The sequence below is a fragment of the Fundulus heteroclitus genome, chromosome 20, assembly GCF_011125445.2.
Source record: "Fundulus heteroclitus isolate FHET01 chromosome 20, MU-UCD_Fhet_4.1, whole genome shotgun sequence".
Classification (NCBI taxonomy): Eukaryota; Metazoa; Chordata; class Actinopteri; order Cyprinodontiformes; family Fundulidae; genus Fundulus; species Fundulus heteroclitus.
The window spans coordinates 16,970,701-16,993,943 of NC_046380.1; the positions used below are offsets into that span (position 1 = coordinate 16,970,701).

Here is a 23,243-nt window from a genome sequence, read left to right on the forward strand (position 1 = left end):
TCCAAGTTTAGTTTCACCTGACAACAACACATCATCCCAAAAAGTTCCAGGAGATTTTAGTCAGGACTGTGTTTTCGTTATATATCCTTCGGTCTCAACACCCTACTTTTCACCTCAGACTTATGGACAACACAGGAGATCACTGTCACATGTGCAACACACCCAGTCTCTGTTGGATATCGCTGCAGCTGTTTCTGTGCTGCTGTCGGCTTCTTGGCAGCTTCCCTGACCAGTTTCTATCCTGTCGTTTCAAAAACTATAAAGAAATGTCAAGTATTTGTAATGTCCCTGTTGTCCCACATCTCCATTATGCCATAGTACATAAATCATGCAGTGGAAATGTATATTCCCCTCTCCTGATCAACCCCTTTACTATCTCTGCACACTATGGCTTTAGCAAAAGGATGCAGCAGAACTTTATTTACAGTTTTTCATATTCATAATAACTGATAGCAGATGCGTACCTAAGAAGACTGGAGCTGAATTACTTTACACACGCACATGCACGCTGTTGAAAGGACTTATTATGGTCTCATTTTGATACCATTATGAAAACCTAGCCTTCTATCGGGGCTGTGTTGACTTTTGAGAGCCACTGTGTGTCTTTCTGTAATCCTGATAGGTGCGTCCCACACTCCTCTGTCCAGCGGAAACTCATGCAAACGAGTCCTGCAACTTGTACACCAGCCTCTATGTTCTTAGAAGCGAACCAAGGTGCCACTATCTATATTTACACTGCTTTTTATAACATGCAAACTTGCCCTCTTTTCGCCTGTATCTGTCTTCCAGCGCAGCGATCTACATGAAACTGTCCGAAACTCCTCTGTGCAGAAAATAACACATGCAAACCCTAAACAAATCTGCAATTGAATACAACTGTCTGCAGGAGCATTTATCTGTTCCCGTCCTGCCGTGAGCTATCAGCTGACAGATATGTTCATCATTGCCGGCCAGTGTTTTGAAAGCCTCTTAAGCGGAACCACACACATCAGGCAATTACTTTACAGCCTCAGCGACCCTATAATAAAGTTCATGCCGATGCCAGACAGTAGAATAAGACAATAGGATAAAATAAAAAGCAGGCAAGTGACCTCATTTATCCTCCTTTGCACGGTCATTCATCAATGACAAAGTCAGTATCTATCCAGACAGTGTGGCACTAAGAGGGCATGCAAACTAGCTTGCCTGGTGTTACATCTCGCTTAAGCAAAGCGCCTCTGCATACACGAGCTTGTGCGATCCTAATCTTGATTGTAAAATTATTGCACTCTTGTTTTGCCCATCCCATAACTCTTAATTAACTAACTTTCAAAGAGTTTGGAGAGGTAGTTTGCATAGTTATGACCCAAAAGCCAGATAAAATGACACAGTAAAAATATTTCCGCCTCAGCTCTCCTCTTTGCGGAGAGCGGGGAAGAAAAGAAACACTGTTCTGAGGTTAAAAAGCGGATGGAATAGTTAAGGATGTGGGCAAACCCCTTGACAAAAGGTTAAAAAGCTTTCTTGTATCCACAACTGCATCCTGTACTCCTGAAGCAACATAATCCTCTGCATTTGAAAACAGAATTAGTTTATTTAAGACTTTTGGCAGCAGACAATTTTAAGGAAGAGAAAGTAAATGTGAAAGTAAATTGTAATCCCAGCCTAAAATCTGAAAAAAATAAAGAAATAAATACATCTCTGAATGGTGAGGAAAATGCAAGTTATAAAACCCTTTTAGTTGTGTTCAACGTGTTTTATATAAGAATGAGGAGAAATTATGACAATTAACTCAATACTTCCTCCAAATACTTCTGTAAACTGTACATAAACTTATGTACAGTTTAATGTACAAATGGGTTTCAGTTTCTGCATTTTAAGTCCTTTATCCTTAAAAAAAAAGATGACAACTACACCGCTGAGGGACAGTTTCTCCATCCATCCATCCATCCATCCATCCATCCATCCATCCATCCATCCATCCATCCATCCATCCATCCATCCATCCATCCATCCATCCATCCATCCATCCATCCATCCATCCTTCCTTCCAAACATGCAATCATCTATCCATCTGACCTAAGTGTCCAGGCACTAATTGGGAGGTCCTCATGCTGATTCAAATAAGCATTTTCTGTATAGTAGGGTGTGAATATTAATAATGACCACAATGATAAAAGCTCAGCACTGTTGGCACAAACAGAGGCAAATAGATTGACATCATATACAAGAAGAAGAAATCTTTACTGTTGACCCCCAGTGGGTCGAGGCAGATGACCGTTCACACTGAGCCCGGTTCTGCTGGAGGTTTTTCCTTCCCGTTAAAGGGGAGTTTTCTTCTCCACTGTCGCTTCATGCTTGCTCAGTATGAGGAATTGCTGAAAAGCCATCAACAATGCAGACCACTGTCCCTGTGGCTCTACGCTCTTTCAGGAGGAGTCAATGCTGCTTGTCAAGACTTGATGCAATCTGCTGGGTTTCCTTAGCAATTCTTTTGACCAATCTGTATAATCTGATTGAATTTGACTTTGGAAAGTGCCTTGAGATGACATGTATCATGAATTGGCACTTTATAAATAACATTGAATTGAACTGAATTGAATTGTTGGTCATTGCAGTTGTACAAGGGTGCTGCTCTAACCACTTAGGCCACCACTCCTATAGCTTTTAGGCACAAAAGTGTCCATAGGCGACTTTGTGGTTGTTCACATTAAACTGCTTCAGTTCAATGTCACTCAAAGAACAATTTAACTTGAGATTTAATAAAAAAATAAAAAATAAATCCCAGTTTGCCATCTGCAGATCTAGCAATTTTCTGTTCTTCTTATCTGTATGGTCAGTATAATCCCGGCAACTATTTCTCAATAAAACCTCTCAAACTTCTTTCTCTCCTAAGAGTTTGGCACGCTACCAAGTGACAGAATATAAATAAAGTATGAATTAAGATATGAGCGCAAGCTGGGGGAATCAGACACAGGCAAACTGGCCATTAATCTCGTCGTGTGCGTCCCAACGTGCAATAATTTCATAAATCAACTGAAGCACAGGGTTGGAGGGGCGGGAGACCCTATGGGAGCGAGGACGCCTTACAAAGCAGTCTGTATGACACAGGGAGAAGCAGTGGGGTAGGGGGCCTGATGGAGGGTGGAGGGAAGGAATAGCTGAATACAAAGGGCACAGGACAGAAAGGGCACGGCAACACGGAGCTCGGGGACTGAATCCTCTAACGTGACTGTAGTAAAGAGGATTTAGTCTGGGAGAGAGAAACAAAGCAACCAGGCAGTGAGCACACTGATGCAATTACTAAGCTTAGAGCAGGGAGGGGATTGATTGCCATGATTATCACCCACTAAAAAAGGCAAGGAATGTGTCTCGTTTCTCACTTTTCCACATGTAAAAGAACTCAACTCTACTCTAAAGCCAATCAAAATAAAACAAAACCTCTGCAAAAGATCTTTTAATCCAGCATATTTAGAGAAGTTACGTTTTAATGCTTGAATTTGAAGCAGGGCGGCTTAACATTTGATAAGCAAACCCCTGATTAGTTCCATTTGAAAGCTTCAATGACTTATCAAGTTGAAAGCTTCTATTTCCGACTGATGAGGTGCGGCTTTGGGATATTTGGATGCAGGATGTTTTCCCTTTGGCTGCGTTCCCAGCTACCGTCGGTCGTCTTCTCCAGCAGAAATGCACAAAAAAGGACATGCTAGGGTTACAGGGGAGGACTGGGCAGGATATTCGGTTTCCCAGCAGAGTGGGAGAGCACACGCATTCAGCGCGACTGAGTCAGTGGCTCAGACGGAAGTCAGTGGACGCCAGACTCGACCTCACCGAGCCGACAGAGGCCTGTAAAAATGCCTCTCTGCTTGAGTCACCATGCTGAACAGAAGTCGGAGCTCCTCGGCACGTCTTCCTCCAGCAGTCTGCCGGCAGGCGGTGACGTCGGCCAGCGTTGGGGAAGCTGAGATGAGTCTTCAAGGAAACACAGTTCATATGACTCCCTAACTGAGCCATGCAAAGGAATGTCCTCCAGCTTTCACATCCTTTATAAGAAGCAGCTCCAGTGTAATTATGTCTATCATCACTGCAGTTTCAGAGGAGCTTTGTCCAAATACATCCACGCTGAAGTCGACACAGCAAACACTTTACTGTTATCCACAGTCTTTTTTATTTTCCTGATCTGTTTTGTTTCAGTTTTAACCCCAAAATATTAATTATTTTTATGCTTTCAAATAGCTAGATTTTCTTGTACTCTTTTAAAGTGGTTATTAGTAGTTTTCAGGCTTCCAGGGTCTTTAAAAGACGGCTTTTTTTTTCGTGCCAGTTCTTGTTTCTGACGAGGATGCACATAAAAAAAGATGGAGGATAACAGGATGTCAGGTCAACAAATGCTAAATAAGCCACAAAATATTGGCCGATGTGCCGGCAGGCCACAAAGTACGGTAAGCATGGCAACAGGCGGGCGTTAGATCAATGAGCAACATGTTCAAACTTTCAATCAGCAGAAAGTCTCTGAAGTATCTCTGTCATTATCATCCTAACGGGGGAATCTCTCCCTATGTCTGTTAACATGAGTCACCTTAAACCAAACCAAGACACGGGAAAAAACGTTCTAATTCCTGGTCAAATTAATTGAAAGATTTAAAAAAAAAGCATAAAAATAAAACTTATTGGATGGAAATATTGTCCACTGACTCAATTTTACCCACTGATTCTTGAATTTCACCATCAACCACAGAAACATCTCTACAAATCTCTATCGTGTCACATCTTAAAAACTATCTATAGCAGATGAACAGCACCTGAAAGTCAAGCAGCGTCGTTATGGGCCAGTAACCACGACATGCTAGGGTTAAAACCAGGGCTTTTGTTTTGCTAAAATTATTCATTATATTTTTCCTACGACTCCTTTAACTTGAAACTAGAAGTTAAAACCAAAACCAAAAGAGTCCCTTTTTTCTCTGCTTGAAAGACATAGAGTAAGTGTTTCCATTTGCTGCTCATTGCTAGTCAGCTGGCTGAAATAATGGTCCTAGTTAAAAAAAATATAAAAAATCTGCCCTTTGGATACATTTCAGATAGGCGATAACAATGACAGCCATAGACTAGAAAACAAAGGAGCACCATCCATTGCTCTTATTAAGGTGATGCTGTTTTATAACTGCACTTGGCAAAGCTACAGGCGGCATGTGTGTTAAGCAGCTGGCTGCTCAAGCAGATTAATTAACCTGCTAGTATTGGCCAACAACGCTCCCAGCGTTACCCTGTAGTGAGCAGAGTGCAAAGGTACAATGTTTTGCCCAACGAACGTTTGAAATCAACAACTACATTTAGCTGGTATTTAATCTGTATTTTTGCATTAGTCTATAAATCAGAGCCTAAATAACCATAAATGGATGTTACAGATGCAACTATTATCAATCAATACATCCTATTATTTTAGCAGCAGTAGAAATAACGGCTGCTTTACTGTTTTGAATAAAACACATTCAAATGTTTGTGTTGATGTCATTGGTAGTATAAATACAATATATTTAGCACCAACAAGGGGATTTTGAAAGAGCTATTTGCTGCAAATACAAATTTTCTCTCTTTCATACTCTCTTATCATAGGTACTTTTCAGAGATTCAACAAAAGAAACAAGAGCAAACTGTGTCTTTGTGACAGGCTGCTGGTATCTGCCATTCAGAACAGAAAATGTGCAACATCTTACTTTAAAGTGGCTTGTTCTTTGTGTTTAGGGCCAGTATGTTTCTGAATGATTAATAGCTCAAAGCAAATGGTTTAACAAACAGCAAAACATCCCTCAGGAAATGCTCAGGGGCCAAAATGATATAACATGGAGAGTCACAAAGTAAATTGAAAAACAAAAACGAAAGCCTGATGTAACACTGCTCAGAACCTTAAAGCCTGATTCTGAAATGTCGTACCCTAATATACACCGAAACAAGCAATCAGATAAAACTGACTCCATATTAAATAGGAAAACATTAATAATTTAAATATATATATATGTTTTATTGTTGCTCTATTTGAATTTATGACACTTATTTCCTACTTGCTTATCAAATACCCCCAAAATGACCCTTTATCAGCATTGTATAAATACAATATATTTAGCACCAACAAGGGGATTTTGAAAGAGCTATTTGATGCAAATAAACGTTTTCAGTCTTTCATACTCTCTTATCATAGGTACTTTTCACAGATTCAACAAAAGAAACAAGAACAAACTGTGTCTTTGTGACAGGCTGCTGGTATCTGCCATTCAGAACAGAAAATGTGCAACATCTTACTTTAAAGTGGCTTGTTCTTTGTGTTTATGGCCAGTATGTTTCTGAATGATTAATAGCTCAAAGCAAAATGGGTTTAACAAACAGCAAAACATCCCTCAGAAAATGCTCAGGGGCTAATATTAAATAATATGGACAGTCACAGAGTAAATTGAAAAACAAAAATGAAATCCTGATGTAACACTGCTCAGAACCTTAAAGCCTGATTCTGAAATGTTGTACCCTAATATACACTGAAACAAGCTAACAGATGCAATCTGACTCCATATTAAATAGGAAAACATTAATAATTTAAATATATATATTTTTTATTGTTGCTCCATTTGAATTTATGACACTTATTTCCTACTTGCTTATCAAATACCCCTAAAATTACCCTCTATCAGCATCTTTATGAGGAATGTAACGTTCCTTAATGTAATGTAGCACTACACAAAAATAAACGTGCAATATGGTAAATATATTTTTTAAATAGAATGATTTAAACTTCAAATTTAAGGCAGATGATTGACGTCTTCAGACGGACAGACGGACGGGCATGTCTTAAAACAACCTGGAGCCAAAGCTGCAACACAGGCAGGTGTTGTGACATCCAGACGGGGCCAAAAGGTCAAAAAGCAGCCTGGTCTGACCTAGAGGCAGCGGAGCGGCTGCTGCTGCTGCTGCTGGATGCTTGGCTGAGTTCAGAGAGCCAGAGTCACCCTGAGTCAGAGCAGCCATTCAGGGCCAAATGAGGACCAGGAGAAAAAGTGCAGATGTAGGCCAGATTTGGGCCAGTGTGTTTTTCTGTTCTTTTCTCTTTTTTTTTCTCAGGTCTGAGGGCTATGAGGTCCACTCAAATGGGAATGATGCAATAATTGCTTTTGCTTGTGGAAAAATCAGCAGCAAAATAAGAAAATTATAACTCTAACTCTGCCAAGCATAGCTTATACATTGAAAATATAAAGTAACACTGGATGACTTTACTCACTTTCTCTTGTACTCGTCTCGCTCTCGCTTCACTTTGGCCAGCACGTTGTACAGAGCCCTCACCTCCGGGGTGATGGTGTCGATCTGCACCCCGACTCCGTCCGGGTGCGTCCACGTCACCCCGGGCCCGTGGAGCGTCTCGAAGCGCTCCCCTTGCCTCCGGACGTGGGTGAAGCTCCAGATGGTTCCGGGCATCCTGGACTCGGGACCGTCCGTCTGCACGGCCACCTCCCGGCCGAACGGGTGCCGGCACTGCGGCCGCTGCAGGGCTTGCTGCAGCTGGCTCTCCAGCAGCTTGTTCCGCCGCTCCAGCTCGTGGACCTTGGCGAGGAAGCAGCGGAAGCGCAGGTTGAGGGTCTTCAGCACATGGATGTTGGAGCCCAGGTCGTTGCGCAGGGCGCTGGTCACCGCGCCGGAGCCGCTGCAGACCGGACCGGGCGGAGGTTCGCAAAAAAACAGGGAACTCATGACGAAAAGCAACTTAAAAATAAAAAAATAAAATAACCTAGCAATGGCTTTCTCTGTGGTGTTGACTGCAACAAAACAACCTGTTAGTTATGTGTGCATCTTCCCTCTAATCCCCACTCCCACTGGACGTTTTCTCCTCACGATGCAGATGCTGGGAGCACGGAAGATGTGGGGGGGGACCATCACCGTCACTAGTGGGAGACTCTAGCGTGGGCCCCTGCTGCGCCTGGCCGACCCGAAAAGTCCTTTAAGAGGCACAGAGGGCTTCATCTCCTGACGGAACCGGAGGTTTGACGCAGACCGACATCATGAGCACCAGCCGCACCTCCCGTCATGTTTCCCTGACTCCGTCTTTGTCCGGATCCGCTGATGCTGCCCGTCCGACTGAGGAGGAGCGCTATCCGCCTTGCGTCTTTCTCATCCCCCGGTTCAGCGCGGCTCTATCCAGTCTCCATGCGGCGCGGTGGGGCAGGATGCAGCGCCGCAGAGCCCGGCCTCTCCGTGGATCATGTTGCAAAGTGCTAAACTCGGCACTATCACCTTATCGGCCCCTCCCACGTCCCTCCCCACGCCTCTCCTCTCTGTCTCAGTGACGAGAGACAGAGGCAAGGCTCATGGCTGGACCTCATTTTGTCCTGTTCCACATTCAGACGTTCAAAACAGTTTTTTTTTTTATTTAATTTCGAGTTTGATGGCTGTTATAGAAGAGTAAGGAACATTCCTCTGTAATTTATCTTAAAAATAAACGTTAATTATATCTTAATTGCAATATTCTCTGTATAATAACTGTAATTGCAATAATTATAATAGTTTAAGGGGCAGATAGCATACGATTACTCTTCTCTCTCTCTGCTCCTTTTCATGTCAGATGCATTGATTTGGGAGTGTGTGCATAGTTGTGTGTATGCATTTTAAAGTTATTTTTGAATGAAATAATTAAAATAAAATTAAAAAAGTTGTTTGCAGCAAATGAGTCACCGAATTTTTTTTTAGATAGATAGATAGATAGATAGATAGATAGATAGATAGATAGATAGATAGATAGATAGATAGATAGATAGATAGATAGATAGATAGATAGATAGATAGATAGATAGATAGATAGATAGATAGATAGATAGATAGATAGATAGATAGATAGATAGATAGCTTTATTTGTGATTTTGTGCGTACAGAACAAAATTTCGTTTGCATACAGCTTGAAAAATCACTCTAGAAATCACTAGATTTCTAGTACTGTAGTACTTTGTCCCACTAGATTGGGACAAAGTACTGTAGTACTGAATTTGCATTCAAAACAATATCTGGGATGGAGAAGAAAATATGTAGCCATTGCTACCTTATCTCCTATTAAAATGATTAATATGCCCAATGTCAGATGTAACAATATAGATGTTAGAATATCACAACTTTCTGGTTCCCTTAAAATTGACTGTTTTAAAAAAAGACTGCCCTTGGCTTCATGTGACAAGCCTTGGTTTTAAATCTGACTGTAATGAAATAAACTGTATTAAGATTTGATTCAACCGGACTGCGTTGAATTTGAATTAGTCTCACTGAATTGTATTGTTTATTATAATATGAATTGAATCGGTTTGTTTTTGTCTTGTATCACTATGTTTTTGAGAATCAACTCTATCTATCACACTTCACAGCTCTCTTTGTCTGAGAGCACGGGAGGAGGATTCGACTGGATTATACTGAACTCGAATGAGCTGTGCCATACTGGTGTGTGTGTGTGTAAATCTATTCTCTAATTATAATATACATTAGACATAGAGTCATTGGACAAAGATTCCTCCATCCTCCAATAAACTCTGCCGTGCTTCCCTTTTGGAGTTGAAGAGGGCACTGGGCCACCATGTGTCACCTTGAGCATAGGGTGTTCAGTGTGATACTGAGTAGTTTTCCACCCCACAGCATTTTCCATGTGGGCCAAAATTTAATCAAATAACCAAAACAGTATTTACACTGTAACTCAAATAAAATTTTGGATAGTTATGTATAGTTTTGCAATGGTATCTCATTTGACATCCCCGTCAATGTCTGAAAGTGCATAATGTTAAACTTTAATTCATTCTTCATGGTACAAAGATTTTGGTTTTTATTTTACATATAATCAAACACATCCAATATTACATTTATATAGCTTATGATCCTCCAGCTCTTCGATGCAAGCCTTTTTCTTTTCTTTTTTTTTTTTTTACTAACTTCTTACTCTCCTAGAGTAGTTCCCACACTGTAATACTTTTTTCTTTACCAGAAATTTTATTATTTTTCCAAAAGTTAATTGTGACAGTGGGAATCACTAAAACCCTATTCGTAGTCACCTTTTCAAATCTATTATTGAGTAAGCAACTATGTATATCTACTCAAAGTTCTTTAAATATGAAAAGTGGCTTTATATTGACTTCTCGTCCAGGCAGCTTTTTGTGGAAATAATTCTGGAAGTAATGGCCTAAAATAAACTGCATTACAGATTGCATCTCCAAGCAATTAAATTAAGTAATTTAGTGGCGCACACAATAATGAAACCCACAGATAAACTCTTAAAATTCCAATGTACACAATGTAGATTAGAGGAGTTTATTTGATAATTAAAGGGAAACCACATACCCTTTAACCCTGCCAGTCTGTGCCATGCAATAACCCCCACTTTCTGGTAACTCACAAAACAAAGGTAAGCTGCTAAAAAGAATATAAAGGGAAAATCAACATACACATTGGAGAGTAAAAAAAAGTAATATCTTTTTACTCAAAGAAAATTGTGATTTTGCGCGTTTAAATCCTCGTCGATGCATTTTAACAAGTGAAGCCCAGTTATTTTTCATCAGGCGCCGCATCGCCAGCTCACCCAAACAGAAACATTTGGGGTCCTTCGGCTTCACGTGTTCTCCTGCTGTCCTGCCACCATGCCGAAGTCAAAGAGAGACAAGAAAAGTAAGGAACAACATTTTAGATGAAACTATTTTCAATAACTTGGATCGGGTTGTGTTTTTTCTAACAGATTGCGGAGATGTAAGTCTGGTCACCAGAGACACGACGCGTCCCGAAGCAGGACTAGCTAGCTGCTAGCTGCTGCTTCACTCAGCATGGCGGTGCTGCTGCTGGTTCAAGTCTGTTTAACTGATCTAGTTCTCCTATTTTCCTTCATCAGTTTCCTTAACAAAAACTGCCAAGAAGGGACTAGAATCCAAACAGAAGTTAATCGAGGAGGTGGGTGTTTTTTTTTTTTTTTTCTTCCCCCTGGTATACTTCTATGTTGTATTAGCTTCTCCTGTATGTTAAATACGTTCCTTTTTTGGTCTCATCCTTTAGCTCCGGAAATGTGTGGACACCTACAGAAACTTGTTCATCTTCTCTGTGGAAAATATGAGGAATAACAAACTGAAAGACATCAGGACATCGTGGAAACACAGCAGGTAATAATGACACCCTTTCTGAAGGTCTGTCCAAATTCAAGCAGCTAGTAGATCGTTTGTTGTGGTAAAAAACAAAAGTCCTGAGTTTACCCCATCCAAAGAGCTAGGCTGACCTGGGCTATTTTAAAGCGGTCTAGACAAACATTCCTTTTAAGTTTTTCATGTTTATTTTTTATGGAATTAAGCAGCTTTCAATTTATTATTTGTTCACGTTTGGCTGAAAATTCACTGCAATATCTTCTTGTTAAAGTCAATTTAAACCTATGAGCATGCTGTTTGCCTTGGCTTGAGGCCCTTATAAATGCTTACATATAAAATATTTGGTTCAGTGTTTTTAAAAGGTTTATAAAATATTTGGATAAAGTGCTTGAAACTATTGTATGGTGTATATACATCATCCACTCTACTGGGCTTTAGCCAGTTTCTTTTTTTTTCAGATGACTTTGGGTGCTTTAGAATAAACCCTTTCCTTTGACAGGGTGCAGGGGTACCAACTAAAGAAACGCGTTTATACTGGTTCAGATAAACATTTCTTAGTCCTTCCCAATAATGTAGGCGGTTCTCAAGTGTTCCCGTGTTTGGTCTATTCTGTCTGCAGGACTTTGATGTCTAAACGATGCCACACTTTACTACCTACAATAACATAACTATAATGTTTCCATGTACTTTGAGTCACAGGCTGAGAAATACCAAGTAGCCCCCCGAGGACCACATGTGATGCCCACAAGCCTGTTCTAAAAAAAAAAAAAAAAAAAAAAAATCACAACCCCCCAATGAGCTGCATCTAAAACTTAATTTTGTTCAGATAGTCTTCCTGTTTAATAACACTTGCATTTATATAGATTTAAAAATTTACAGTATCTACAACAAAGCATGAAAGATGTGTTTATTTTACATAAAGTTAAGGTGAACTCTAACTCTTCTAGTGCAAAGGTCAGTACTGGTAGCCCTTCGTACGACACGACGCCAAAGAAGTAGCTCTCCTTTTCAAAAAGGTTGGTGACCCCTGAAAACAGCAGCCCATTCAGAATTGAGCCTCTTCTCTGAATTTGCTGCTTAATTGGGGCTAAAGAAGCCTTTCTTTTTTTCTTTTTTTTCTTAAACCATAAAACTGGATTTTTTTTTATTTTCTAACCTTTTTTTTTTTTGCATTGATCTTGACCTGGATGACTGAGAATCTTCACCAACCTGCGATCAAGCAGTGACGTTCTGTTCATTAACTGAAAAGTCGCCCCATCTTCCTACAGTTTGTCCTGATGTCACTGTTTTGATCAAGAAGCTTATTTATGAGTAGATTTTAAGAGCTCCTTGACACCTGCACACTACTTGCTGCGCCATCAGTAAAAAGGCAAGTGGCTTTGTTTATCTCCCACTCTGAGAGCAGTGCTTCCATTACTCACACCAGAGGGTCAGCATTATGTGCATCGTGGGGAATGCAGCACCCCTAAAACAACAGATGCAAAGAAGTGCTCGCATCCATAAAGTGGCGCGTCACCGTGTCGACGGAGGTCCGCGTATCTGGTGTCAAACTGCCGATGCCTTCGTCTCGGTGGCATTGGTTTTCTTCTCAGATTCCTTATTTCTTCTTGCCGCCGTTTTAATTGATTAGCAGGATCCTGGGGTTATTTCTAAAATGCACATGGAGGCATCTGCTGTGGTGGGTTTGCTATAACCGTCACGGTGTTCGTGAGCCTGATGGTAACACTAGAAGCGTCTGGGGAGATTAGCAAAGGTTACTGGGACAGACCGGGGTTGATTCAGCTGGCTGGAACCATGGCAACCTGCTGATTTATTAAGATCAAGTAGGTCCAACATGCAGACATAAAGGCACAATTAATGAACAGTGGCAAAAGGTCATTTAGGATAAGAATTTTATTGTAATACAATTAATTGAACTCATTTACGTATAAATTAGTCGTGTTGCATTTCATGGTTTTGGATAGAAAGGAATTTTGACGGCATCATATAGGCAGTTTTACTCGTCTAAATGGGTAACAGGTACAACGTTTTACTATAAGTTCTGTTTAAAGTCCATCTGAGAGGAAATATGAGACACGTGAGGTTCACTTGCAAGCGAAAATTGATCTGGAGAGCCGCTAAGAGGTCTCTGGTTTTATGTTAGCCCTGTACTCACATACTGTACCTACCTACATTCATATTGCACCACTTGGCAAAGGAGAACATGAGTGGTAAGAACTGGTAGATTGCTAAATTTTAGTTGTAAAAAAAAAAAAATAAATCTATTTTTGTTTTTTGTGTGCCACAGATTCTTCTTTGGAAAGAATAAAGTGATGATTGTTGCTTTGGGAAAAGGACAAACGGATGAATACAAAGATAATTTGCACAAGGTAAGAACGACTATTAAAAAAAACAGACTATAAATGCAATATTAATATCATCCTAATCTATGCAGAGATAATTCAACCAGTTCTGATCCTAATATTCAGGTCAGCAGGTATTTGTGCGGAGAGGTGGGAGTGCTTTTCACCAATAAAACAAAGGATGAAGTACGAGAGTAAGTAAGGGTCTGCTGAAGTTGTAGCTCCTCTAAACTTTGTTCTCCAGATGGCTGCATGTTTTTTTTTTGTTTTTTTTCTTGCAGATATTTCAACCATTTCAAGGAGATGGACTACGCTCGCGCGGGCAACAAGGCACAGATGGACGTCACGCTGGAAGAAGGTCCTCTTGAACAGTTTCCTCACTCAATGGAGCCTCAGCTGAGGCAGCTGGGGCTTCCCACTGCTCTGAAGAAAGGTGAGAACATGGACAGCGACATAAAGCGGGGTTATCGTCTAACCGTCACAGTTCCTGCTGTTTTCAACCTTTTAAATACGGTTCTAGATGTAGATGGTCAGGTTTAGGCCTAGAATTGTTTTTTTTTCTCTCATTCTATGACCTATGGAAATCAACACAAGCCATTCTTACTGTAATTATGCAGTTGTCTGTCCCATTTTGAGGAGCAGTGAATTTATTCATTCAGGGAAATTGCAGACTGTAATTTTCCTCTGGGATTATTAAAGTATTTCTGATTCTCTCTCTCTATATATATATATATATATATATATATATATATATATATATATATATATATATATATATATATATATATATATATATATATATATAAAAAAAAAACTCTGTAGTCTCGTAAACATGAACTCTGTATTTTTAAACAGGTTTTGAAGAGTTGTAGCTGTTTCTTTTTATATTTATATTGTGCACTGTAAACTTCTTACTGTTGTGTTTTTAGGTTGACAATTTTAAGATCTGTCCAGGGACAACAGATGAAAAAACAGCCTTTTAGCTAATTCTGGTGCATTTGCAGGAATGCTAATTAATGTACACTGTCCCTGTCAAAAAAAAAAAAACAGGAATATCTTGAGTATCAATTAGTTTCTGGCTTCAGCTGCATTTATTTTAGGAGAATTGTTTGGGTTGCCACTAAATGTTACAAATTTTGTTACAACAAATCATTTGTATTTACAAACCAAATGAGCTCTAGATAAAGGTTAGAATCTTATTTTTTCAGTCTGACATTGCGCACCCAATGAAAGATGAATTTATTATAAAGCTTTAATGTCTTTAGCAGATGTGCATGATTTGGTTTTTCATTATATATTTGTTTCATAGGTTGGTGTGCCAATAAACCATGACCCATTTTATTCATCCAAAGAGTGCATTAGGCTGAAAACTGCTTTTCTTTGTTACAACAATAAGTTGTAGGCTAACTTGGTGTGTCGTACATAATTCTAAATATTTAACATCAGTTTTTAACCTCTTTTGTCAGGTGTGGTGACGCTGCTCAAAGCCTACGATGTTTGTAAAGAAGGAGACGTTCTGACTCCTGAACAGGCTCGGCTTCTGGTGAGGTTTCAACGCCTCAGCAAAATGCTAAACATCACCTTTTTCCTCCCACCAGCTCAAACTTTCCCATCTTCTCTCTGTGTTCACAGAAACTGTTTGCCATTGAGATGGCAGAGTTTAAAGTGCAGATCAAATGTATGTGGAACTCAGAGACGGGCGAGTTTGAGAGTCTGGCCGCTGAGGAAGAGCAGATGGAGGAAAAGGAAGATGAAGAGGACGACGATGCAGAATAAAACTTCTGCAAAGGCAGCCACCTTTCAAAAGCAGATAGACTTTTTTTGAAATTCATCACCCCTTTTTTTATTTTTAAACATCAAAACAAACTTGTAATGTTTAATATAATGTTTGGACTGAGTTGTTCAGTAAACACTGGACTGGTATCAAATCTGGTCATTTTGTTAATGTTGGAAGGGTTTTTCTGAAATCAGTCAACTCTATTCCAGGTTTGTCATTCCTTAGAAAACTCATTTTTATTCAAAATAAAGAAAATTTACATCTATACAAGTAAAGTGGTTTTGCATCAACAGTCACAGCTGATTAGGTCCAACCACCTGATCCTAGACTGATTTTTAGAAGATTAAACAAGAATTAAGGCTTTTTAGTCAATGCAGTTTTATTGGACATAGGCGAGATACTTGGTCTCCTCATCTGAAGTAGTTGGGACACTCGTGGGCTACGAGATCCCAGGCCGCCTTGAAGGCATCGACCACTCCCTGATCCAGAGGACCTTCCTCAGCTGCAGCTAGGTTCTGCTGGAGTTGCTCCATGTTTGACATGCCGATGATGACGCCATCTCCATGATCACCCTAGACAATAATCAGAGAGGCCAGTTGGTTTGGGCTTGTAAATAAAGAAGGTTGCATACAGTAATGAGTTGTACATTTCACGATGATTTATGTATTTTTCATGTCAGACTTTTCCAGATCTAAACTTTGAGAGGCTTTAGACTTTAGTCTAAATATCAAAATTCACTTAATCTGGTTGTTAGGTATTTAATACAGAGCGTGCATTAAAATTAATGAGGGTGGACTGAAGGAGTCTGTTAGATGAAATGACAGAATGAAAAAGGGTAAGGGTCTAAAAATAAACACTTTTCTATCCCTGTCTGGATCTGGAAATGACGTCATACAGCGACATCTGGTGGTGAATTTAGTGTCACGACCCTTGTGAAAATGCCTTCCAAAGCCAGATCTTAAAGCAGCGAGGGCATGACGGCGCAGTGGCTGGTTAAGTGCAACAGATCACATGTAGAGGCTTAGAGATTTCTTTTCCACCTTTTTTCTTACTGTAGAGACATAACTGCTGGAGAACCTGAGCAGACTGAACATTACAAATGAGTATGTATAACTGCATAGTTGCAGCTGTGAGAATACTTATTTGAAATACATGAGAATTGTAATTAAAACCCATACTTGCAGTCTTCAGAGATTAGTAAATGATAAACACAGCTTGTTTAATATTTTCAGTAACAGCAAACGGGCTTAAATTGGACTTTTGCTCTTTCGGAAGCAACTGAGCAAAAGTCCTGTTGCCTCCGATTTAAGCCTGTTTGCTGTTGTGATGCATCTTTTCAGTAATACATCCAACCACATGAAATCTTGTATTTTTAGGAAATTATAAAAACACTTAGTCATGTATAATTTGGAGTTTTAGGATGTTGTAGCTTCCTGTTAAAATTATTCCCTCAGCAATTATAACTGGAACTTAATGAATAAAACTGCAGCTGGTGTCTATAAGTAAGGAGTACCTTCAGCTGGGAGTGGTGGTACATCCAGCGCATAGCAGCCGAGGTCAGGGTGGGTTTCTCTGAGCCGTACGCCGTCTCTAATGCCTTCAGAACCAAATCTATAGCCTGGAAATGACTCTGCTTCCAGTATCTTAAAGAGAGAAAGCCAGATGTCATGGCTGTGGTCTGTGCAGACCAACACGTACCATTAACATGCAACAACAGGACATGAGATGCTGGTTTTTCACCTGTCTCTGTACGCTGCAGCCCAGTTGTTCCCAAAGAATCGGCCAGCAGGCTGAGAGCCGTCTTTGTCCTCGTAGTGGTACTTCCCTGTCAGGAGACCCCCTGGAAGGACATTTCCAGACGTCATAAGTAAATCCATACATTTTTACAGTGGACTTGTACTTGGTACAAGTGTAGAAAAAGACCAAATGCCAGGGGAGAGGAACATACATCCAAAATGTTTGGGGGACAGAATAAAGAGGAGTCATGAAAAAACTAAATCCGGAGAGTGACAGGAATAAATCTGTGTGATCAATATATTTCACAGCATACAGCTGTGGATAAATCTCCATTTTTGAGACGATCATCCAAACGGGTACAGAGAAAAAGCTGAAAAATGGCTGGAAATCATCTGGCTGCACAACGTAAAGGTTTTACATGTTGTACAAACCAACAACAGTGTGATAACTTTATAACATACGGATTTTGATAAGTGTTGGAAAATGTTTGAGTTAGAGTTTTTTTTTCCTTCATTTACCTAAAAATATAAAAAACATTTTCTGAAAAACGAAGGCATTAGATTTATTTATATATAAACCATACCTTTTATCTTCTATTGACAGATCACAGCTTAGGTATTTGTCTAATTTATCTGTTTTGTGTTTGAGTTACTCAATGTACCTCTGGCACCTCTTAGATTGAGGATTTAAATAGAACGGCTGGTTCAAAACATTGAAACACCTTTTTTATTTATTTCTCACACACAAAATAAAAGTTTCATAATCCAAAACTGTTCCTTAAAGTATGCGTGTTTAGATCTGACGCATCTACACCAAACGCAAGGCAGAACAAGGCAAGGCAAGTTTATCTATTTTCAGTACCATTTTTTTTTTTCTTTTTATTTATTCTTTATTTAACCAGGTAGTACTAAGACAATTCAAAGTGCTAAACAAGAGGTCGGGCAGAGAGAGCACTGAGTGGGTCAGGGGCGACGGCTGGCCGGGAACAGCTCTGGACGCAAATTGACAGAAAGTTCAGATTTTTTAACTCGTGCGAAATTTGAGTTAAATAAAGGTTAAAGATTTTTAATAGAGATGATCAGTTAGTCCGGATCCTCAAAAAACTTTCCGTTTGAGGATTGATGGAGTTTTAGGTAAATGGTTTAGTGAGGAGAACGTACCTGCAAGAGGATTGTAGGCATAAAACCTCATTCCGTAGTATCTCAGGCATGGTAGCAGCTCTGTCTCCACCTGTCTTGTTGTAGCGTTGTACATTCCCTGTGAGAAGTTACCAGATATTGAGTAAAAATGCAAACAGGTCAAACACTAAACATGTGAGGAAAACATCTCTACTTTTTCTAGATTCAGATGCAAGAATGCTGAAAATATCCTGTTACCCCCACAGAAAAATCTAAATTTGGGCTGCAGGTTCAGTTGCTCAGTATTCAGAAACATTAAAACCACAAACATCAGTGTCTTGTTGGCATTTTTTTAATGACAGACCAACACAAAGTAGCACGTAGTGTGAGGTGGAAAGACAATTTCTTGTTTGACTTTCGATTCAGCTGAGTTTAGTTTGAAATCCCAAAATAAAATCCAGAGTAACCAACTATCTCAACAAGAACATTAGGGAGCAAACGGCATCATGGAGACAAAGACAAAGCCGACTGATCAGGGAGAAGGTTGTGGAGAAAGTTTAAACCAGGCTTAGGTTATAGAACGTTACGAGCTTTTAACATTTCACAGAAACTTCGCCATCCCAGTGTATGATTATGGCACAAAGCTGAACACTAAAGCAGGGTTCCTACAGCATAAGGCAAGTTAAATTCAAGACTTTTTAAGACTTTTTAATGCCACTTGAAATAAAAAGTTAAGACCAACTTCACGATAAACAAGATAAACCTCGTTGCGACAACTTCACCCAAATGTTTATTTTAACATAAACTATTACTTTGTGGCCCAGTAGACATGTTTAAAATTTTGAAAAACATTCCATATAGGAAGAAAGCTAAAAAACACACAAATTACAGATATATTTTTAACAACTACTGAACTGAATGCACAAACTCTGTTTTGTTCCCTACTAAAATAAACTATAAATCAGTTTTAAAAAGCACAACATAACCAGTGCAGAGTCTTTTTCGCAGCTATGGTCCGGCCGCAACAGTTTTTATTGGTTCCGCTATCGGGACGGAACCAATAATGGTTACATTGAGCCATTCGGTAAATTAAAAATATATATAACTGTGTCAATTATTTTACTGTTTGGTAAGGATTACAAAAACTAAATCCTATTTATGACCTGGTAACAATTTTAAGACCTAAGAAAGACTGATTTAAGACATTTTAATGCCAGTTAAGGCCTTAGTTTTATATTACAGAATTCAATGCCTTTTAAGACTTTTTAAGGATCCGCGGGAACCCTGTAAAGGCCATTTAAGGAGTGCACGGACCAACCAAACAGCCAACAAGTATACCCCAACTCTAGAGGAACAACAGAACAAGTCAAAAGGACCAGTATTGGTTGCGCACTCCCCTCTTGTGGTGGAAACTAGTACTGTACACCACCATGAGCACACCATGCCTGCAGTAAAACATGGTGGTGGCAGCATCATGCTGTGGTAATCAGCATGATGATCAGAGTTGATCATAATATATGGATGGAGCAAAATACAGGGGAATTGTGTAAAAAACAAAAAACAAAAAAAAAAAAACAACAACCTGAAGTAACGATTATCCTTCAGCTTCAGTCCGTATAATCCTGAGTTACAGAGGAATATCTTATATAAAAGCATTTTCACATGTTGAAACCTTTTGGTCAAAATCCAGACCTAAACCTAATTAAAATCTGTGGATAGACTCACACACTGACTGGCATTATCCACTGACTGGCATTATCCACCCAAATCTAAAATTTCATTATTTTAATGTGCAAAACTTGTAGCGACATACCGAAAAAAACTCACTGCTGTTATAAGACCAAGTAAGGAGTAGAGGGTAAATATAAATGATTGCTGCATTTTCCAGATTTATATTTGTAAAACATGTTTAAAATAACAAAAAAGTGTGTTTCTACTTACATATAACACACATATGTAACAATTTGTGTTGGTCTATACACAAATACACTGAAGTTTGTGGTTGTTTATGGTTCATGACAAAACGTGGGGTTTCAAATATACACCTCGTGTAGATATGTTACATTAAAATTATTTATATACAACAGACAGAAATATACAAATCTTTCCAAACGTACAAATTCCTTAGCTAGGTGCTGAAAATGTGGGTTTAAAGCTATTTACGTAAACAATATAAGAAAACTGGACTTTGCACTTTTACTTGGTCCGTGAGGCAGACACCTTTGTCTACTTTTAAGACTAGGCGTAAAACTTTGTCTTCTGTAACCCCCAGTGGGTCGAGGTAGATGAGCGTTCACACTGAGCCTGGTTCTGGTTCTGCTGGAGGTTTTCCTCCCAGTTAAAGGGGAGTTTTCCTCTCCACTGTCACTTCATGCATGCTCAGTATGAAGGATTGCTGCAAAGCCATCAACAATGCAGACGACTCTCACTGTGGCTCTACGCTTCTCCAGGAGTGAATGCTGCTTGTTGGGACTTGATGCAATCAACTAGGTTTCCTTAGAGAGGAAACTTTTTGACCAATTTGTAAGATTTGACTGAATTTGACTTTGTAAAGTGCCTTGAGATGACTTGTTGTGATTTGGCGCTATATAAATAAAATTGAATTGAACTTGTATTCATCACATTTATTTGTTTTAAAAGTTACTTTACTAATTAGTCAAATAATACCTGATAAACAGTGGGGAAAATCCAGTTGTTATGTCTGCAGATGCATGCTATTTCAGCAACTTCCCACGACGCGTAGTTCGACAGTCCAAGCTCTTTGAATTTACCCTGAAGGTGAAAATTTTGCATTAAATCATACTTTGATGTTCTTTATTACATACATTTCCACTACAAAGTTCATTTTCCAAGTTAGCGCACCTCTTTGTGGAGTTCATTGCAAGCCCTCAGAGTGTCCTGGATGGGGTTTTGATGATCAGGAGCATGGAGGTAGAAGAGGTCCACACAGTCCGTCTTCAGCCTCTGCAGGGAGGTTTCAAGTTGTGAACGAACGCTCTCGGGCTTCAGTGTTTTCCCATCCCAGGGGTTTGCCTTGGTTGCTATGCTTACTGCAGGGAAGAGAAAGAATGACATCTTATGTGATTTAATTATCTCAAACACACCTCCGACAGTCTGTGATGATAAAAGCCACACAAGTTAGCCTCCTAGGTTAGTTATTTACCAAGATTTACACGCATTATGCTCTGAAACATAAAGTTTCTGAAAATTGCTTTCTTCATAGAAACAAATTGTTCCAAAGTCAAAATAATCTTCTATCTTGCCTACATCCAAAGAAAATGTTTGAAATATCATAGAAATATCCTTACCCAGTAGGAAAATAACATTTAAAAGTATCTAAATTATATATCCCTGAAGACTCCTAACTAAATGACAAAAGCTTGCCAACATATTGGCTTTACATAAACTTTGGTTTGCACAAATTCAGCAACACTGGAGGTAAAATACAGTCCTCTAACCAGTTGCGTTTGGTTTGCAGACGGAACTCGGAAATCCTAGTTTCCGATCCTAAAGTCAAACTTTCCCCTCAGAAAGTCGGAGAAAAGTTTCAAGGCCAATTTTCGGATCCAACATGGCAACTCCTTGCATCAACAGCAGTAAGCTTAGATAAACCATGTTTGTTTTACAAGACACAGTTGTAAGAATGCGTATAAAATGAATGTTACCAGCTGCAACTCTGAACCTAACAAATTAAAAGTGGTGTTTGCGTGTGGAAAATACAGCTTTAAAGGACGTTTATAAGAGCATTCCTGGCTGTCGCCATATTGGAATCCTAACCTTTAGATTTTTTAGGTTTTGATTTGGGAATCCCGACTTCTCCGACTGTATTAACTAGAACGCCTTTTACTCTGGTTTACTCCCAGCTCTTCTTTTAGATTTCCGAGGCAAATGGAATGCAGCATGAACCGCTTTCATAAAATGTTGCTGCCACCCTGTGGTGAAAAATAAACAGGACTTTTTCTTTCCTGCAAATTTGTTTTAACAAAATTACATGGCTTAAGACTTTTTCACTATACCTTTTATCTGTGAAGAAGTATTTAAAAAAAATACTGTATTTTTCCAACAGTGAAAACTTTTTTCAAGCGCCAATAATTAATTTCCTCACTCCAGGAGGAATTCATCAAGGTCTAATTAACAGGTGTAAATGCTTAGAGTCTACCTGTTTTTGGAAGGTTCATGTCACCAATGATAGCCTCCGACTTCCCATCCATGTACATGAAGGCTGTGTCCAGCAGGTTGTGTCCCCTGTCCAGGAAAGCCTTCACCATCCCGCGGCTCTGCTCGGCGTCGGCTCGCCCCCCGAACGCCATGGTTCCCAGTAAGGTGGCAGGCCGTCTAACCGGGGAGGAAGACATGTTTCTGCGACACGCAAGCTGAGGCAAACGCAGGAGGACGGGTTGGATGTTGCTGGCTCTTCTGACTGTGCAGAGTCCGCCTGTTATTACCCACAGCATGCTACAGTTCCGCTACCAGCCAAGGGCAAAGGTTGGATGATTAGGGAGCGTCGTAAAGTTACCCAGCCAGTGCAAAACGCAAAATATTCTGGGTGAGATTCTACCGCCTGACCTTGCAGGTGTTCTCGTATTTTCAAGGTGGCTCTTGAAACGGAGCAAGGTTCGTTTTGTGACCACTTCCTGTGGTTTTGGACTCATGTAAATATTTGTTCAGCTCGAGCTTTGGGTGCTGAAAAAAACCCTCCCAACATTTCTTTAAATCTCTGGTTGCAGCTTTTAGCTGTAGTTCAGATTTTCGGACAGAAGGAGGCAGCACATCCTCATTTTAGACGCGCCTCACAAACGAAACGTGTTGAATCACTAAAAAATAAATATTCTATAACAATTTGAAATTAAATTCAAACGCTTTAGACTGGAGATATACAATGGTAGCACGTTTGTTATTACAACAAAATACAGTACTTTATACATACATAAATATAACGAAACTCTTAACTGCACATGGATCTATTGTTGTTTTTGTCTGCTACTTGGAATAAACAACTCAGTTAAAGATGATGATCTTTACTAAAACGTTGCAATGCCCTTAACACCATTCATCTGCACATATGTGTCTCTTTGTTTCTGAGAGCGAACATAAAAAAAAACATAGTTTTATACCTGATTCACAAAAATGTGCAGATTAAGAATGAATCAGGCTAACT

At 39.6% G+C, this 23,243-nt stretch overlaps 3 protein-coding genes across 11 annotated transcripts in view; 1 reads left to right on the forward strand and 2 right to left on the reverse strand.

Annotated features, from left to right (window-relative positions):
- Positions 1 to 8,713, reverse strand: part of iffo2b (intermediate filament family orphan 2b) — a 58,831-nt gene extending 50,118 nt beyond the window's left edge. For 3 of the 8 annotated variants that reach the window (XM_036151419.1, XM_036151417.1, XM_036151418.1), the window contains exon 1: positions 7,244 to 8,713. In XM_036151419.1, the coding sequence (XP_036007312.1) occupies positions 7,244 to 7,710 (467 nt within the window). In that variant the 5' untranslated portion in view covers positions 7,711 to 8,713. The remainder of the gene's footprint in view (positions 1 to 7,243) is intronic. The other 5 variants (XM_036151420.1, XM_012881386.3, XM_012881387.3 and 2 more) reach the window with 5 other exon arrangements.
- Positions 8,714 to 10,534: 1,821 nt separating this feature from the next.
- On the forward strand, positions 10,535 to 15,493 carry mrto4 (MRT4 homolog, ribosome maturation factor). Of its 2 annotated transcripts, none has more exons than XM_012881390.3 (8): positions 10,535 to 10,650; positions 10,868 to 10,926; positions 11,029 to 11,132; positions 13,399 to 13,480; positions 13,580 to 13,647; positions 13,735 to 13,886; positions 14,920 to 14,996; positions 15,086 to 15,493. In XM_012881390.3, the coding sequence occupies exons 1-8, from the start codon at positions 10,623 to 10,625 to the stop codon at positions 15,227 to 15,229; spliced, it is 714 nt and encodes a 237-aa protein (XP_012736844.2). In that variant the 5' UTR covers positions 10,535 to 10,622; the 3' UTR covers positions 15,230 to 15,493. The 2 variants fall into 2 exon arrangements, with proteins under 2 accessions (XP_012736844.2, XP_036007444.1); XM_036151551.1 differs by lacking the exon at positions 10,535 to 10,650 and adding an exon at positions 10,663 to 10,728.
- Positions 15,494 to 15,584: 91 nt separating this feature from the next.
- Positions 15,585 to 22,692, reverse strand: akr7a3 (aldo-keto reductase family 7, member A3 (aflatoxin aldehyde reductase)). The gene is made up of 7 exons (XM_012881389.3): positions 22,245 to 22,692; positions 20,948 to 21,135; positions 20,753 to 20,857; positions 18,128 to 18,224; positions 16,971 to 17,070; positions 16,744 to 16,873; positions 15,585 to 15,802 (listed from the first exon to the last, which is right to left on the reverse strand). Exons 1-7 carry the CDS (start codon positions 22,537 to 22,539, stop codon positions 15,641 to 15,643), a joined length of 1,077 nt encoding a protein of 358 aa, XP_012736843.2. The 5' UTR covers positions 22,540 to 22,692; the 3' UTR covers positions 15,585 to 15,640.
- Between the last annotated feature and the right edge of the window lie 551 nt (positions 22,693 to 23,243).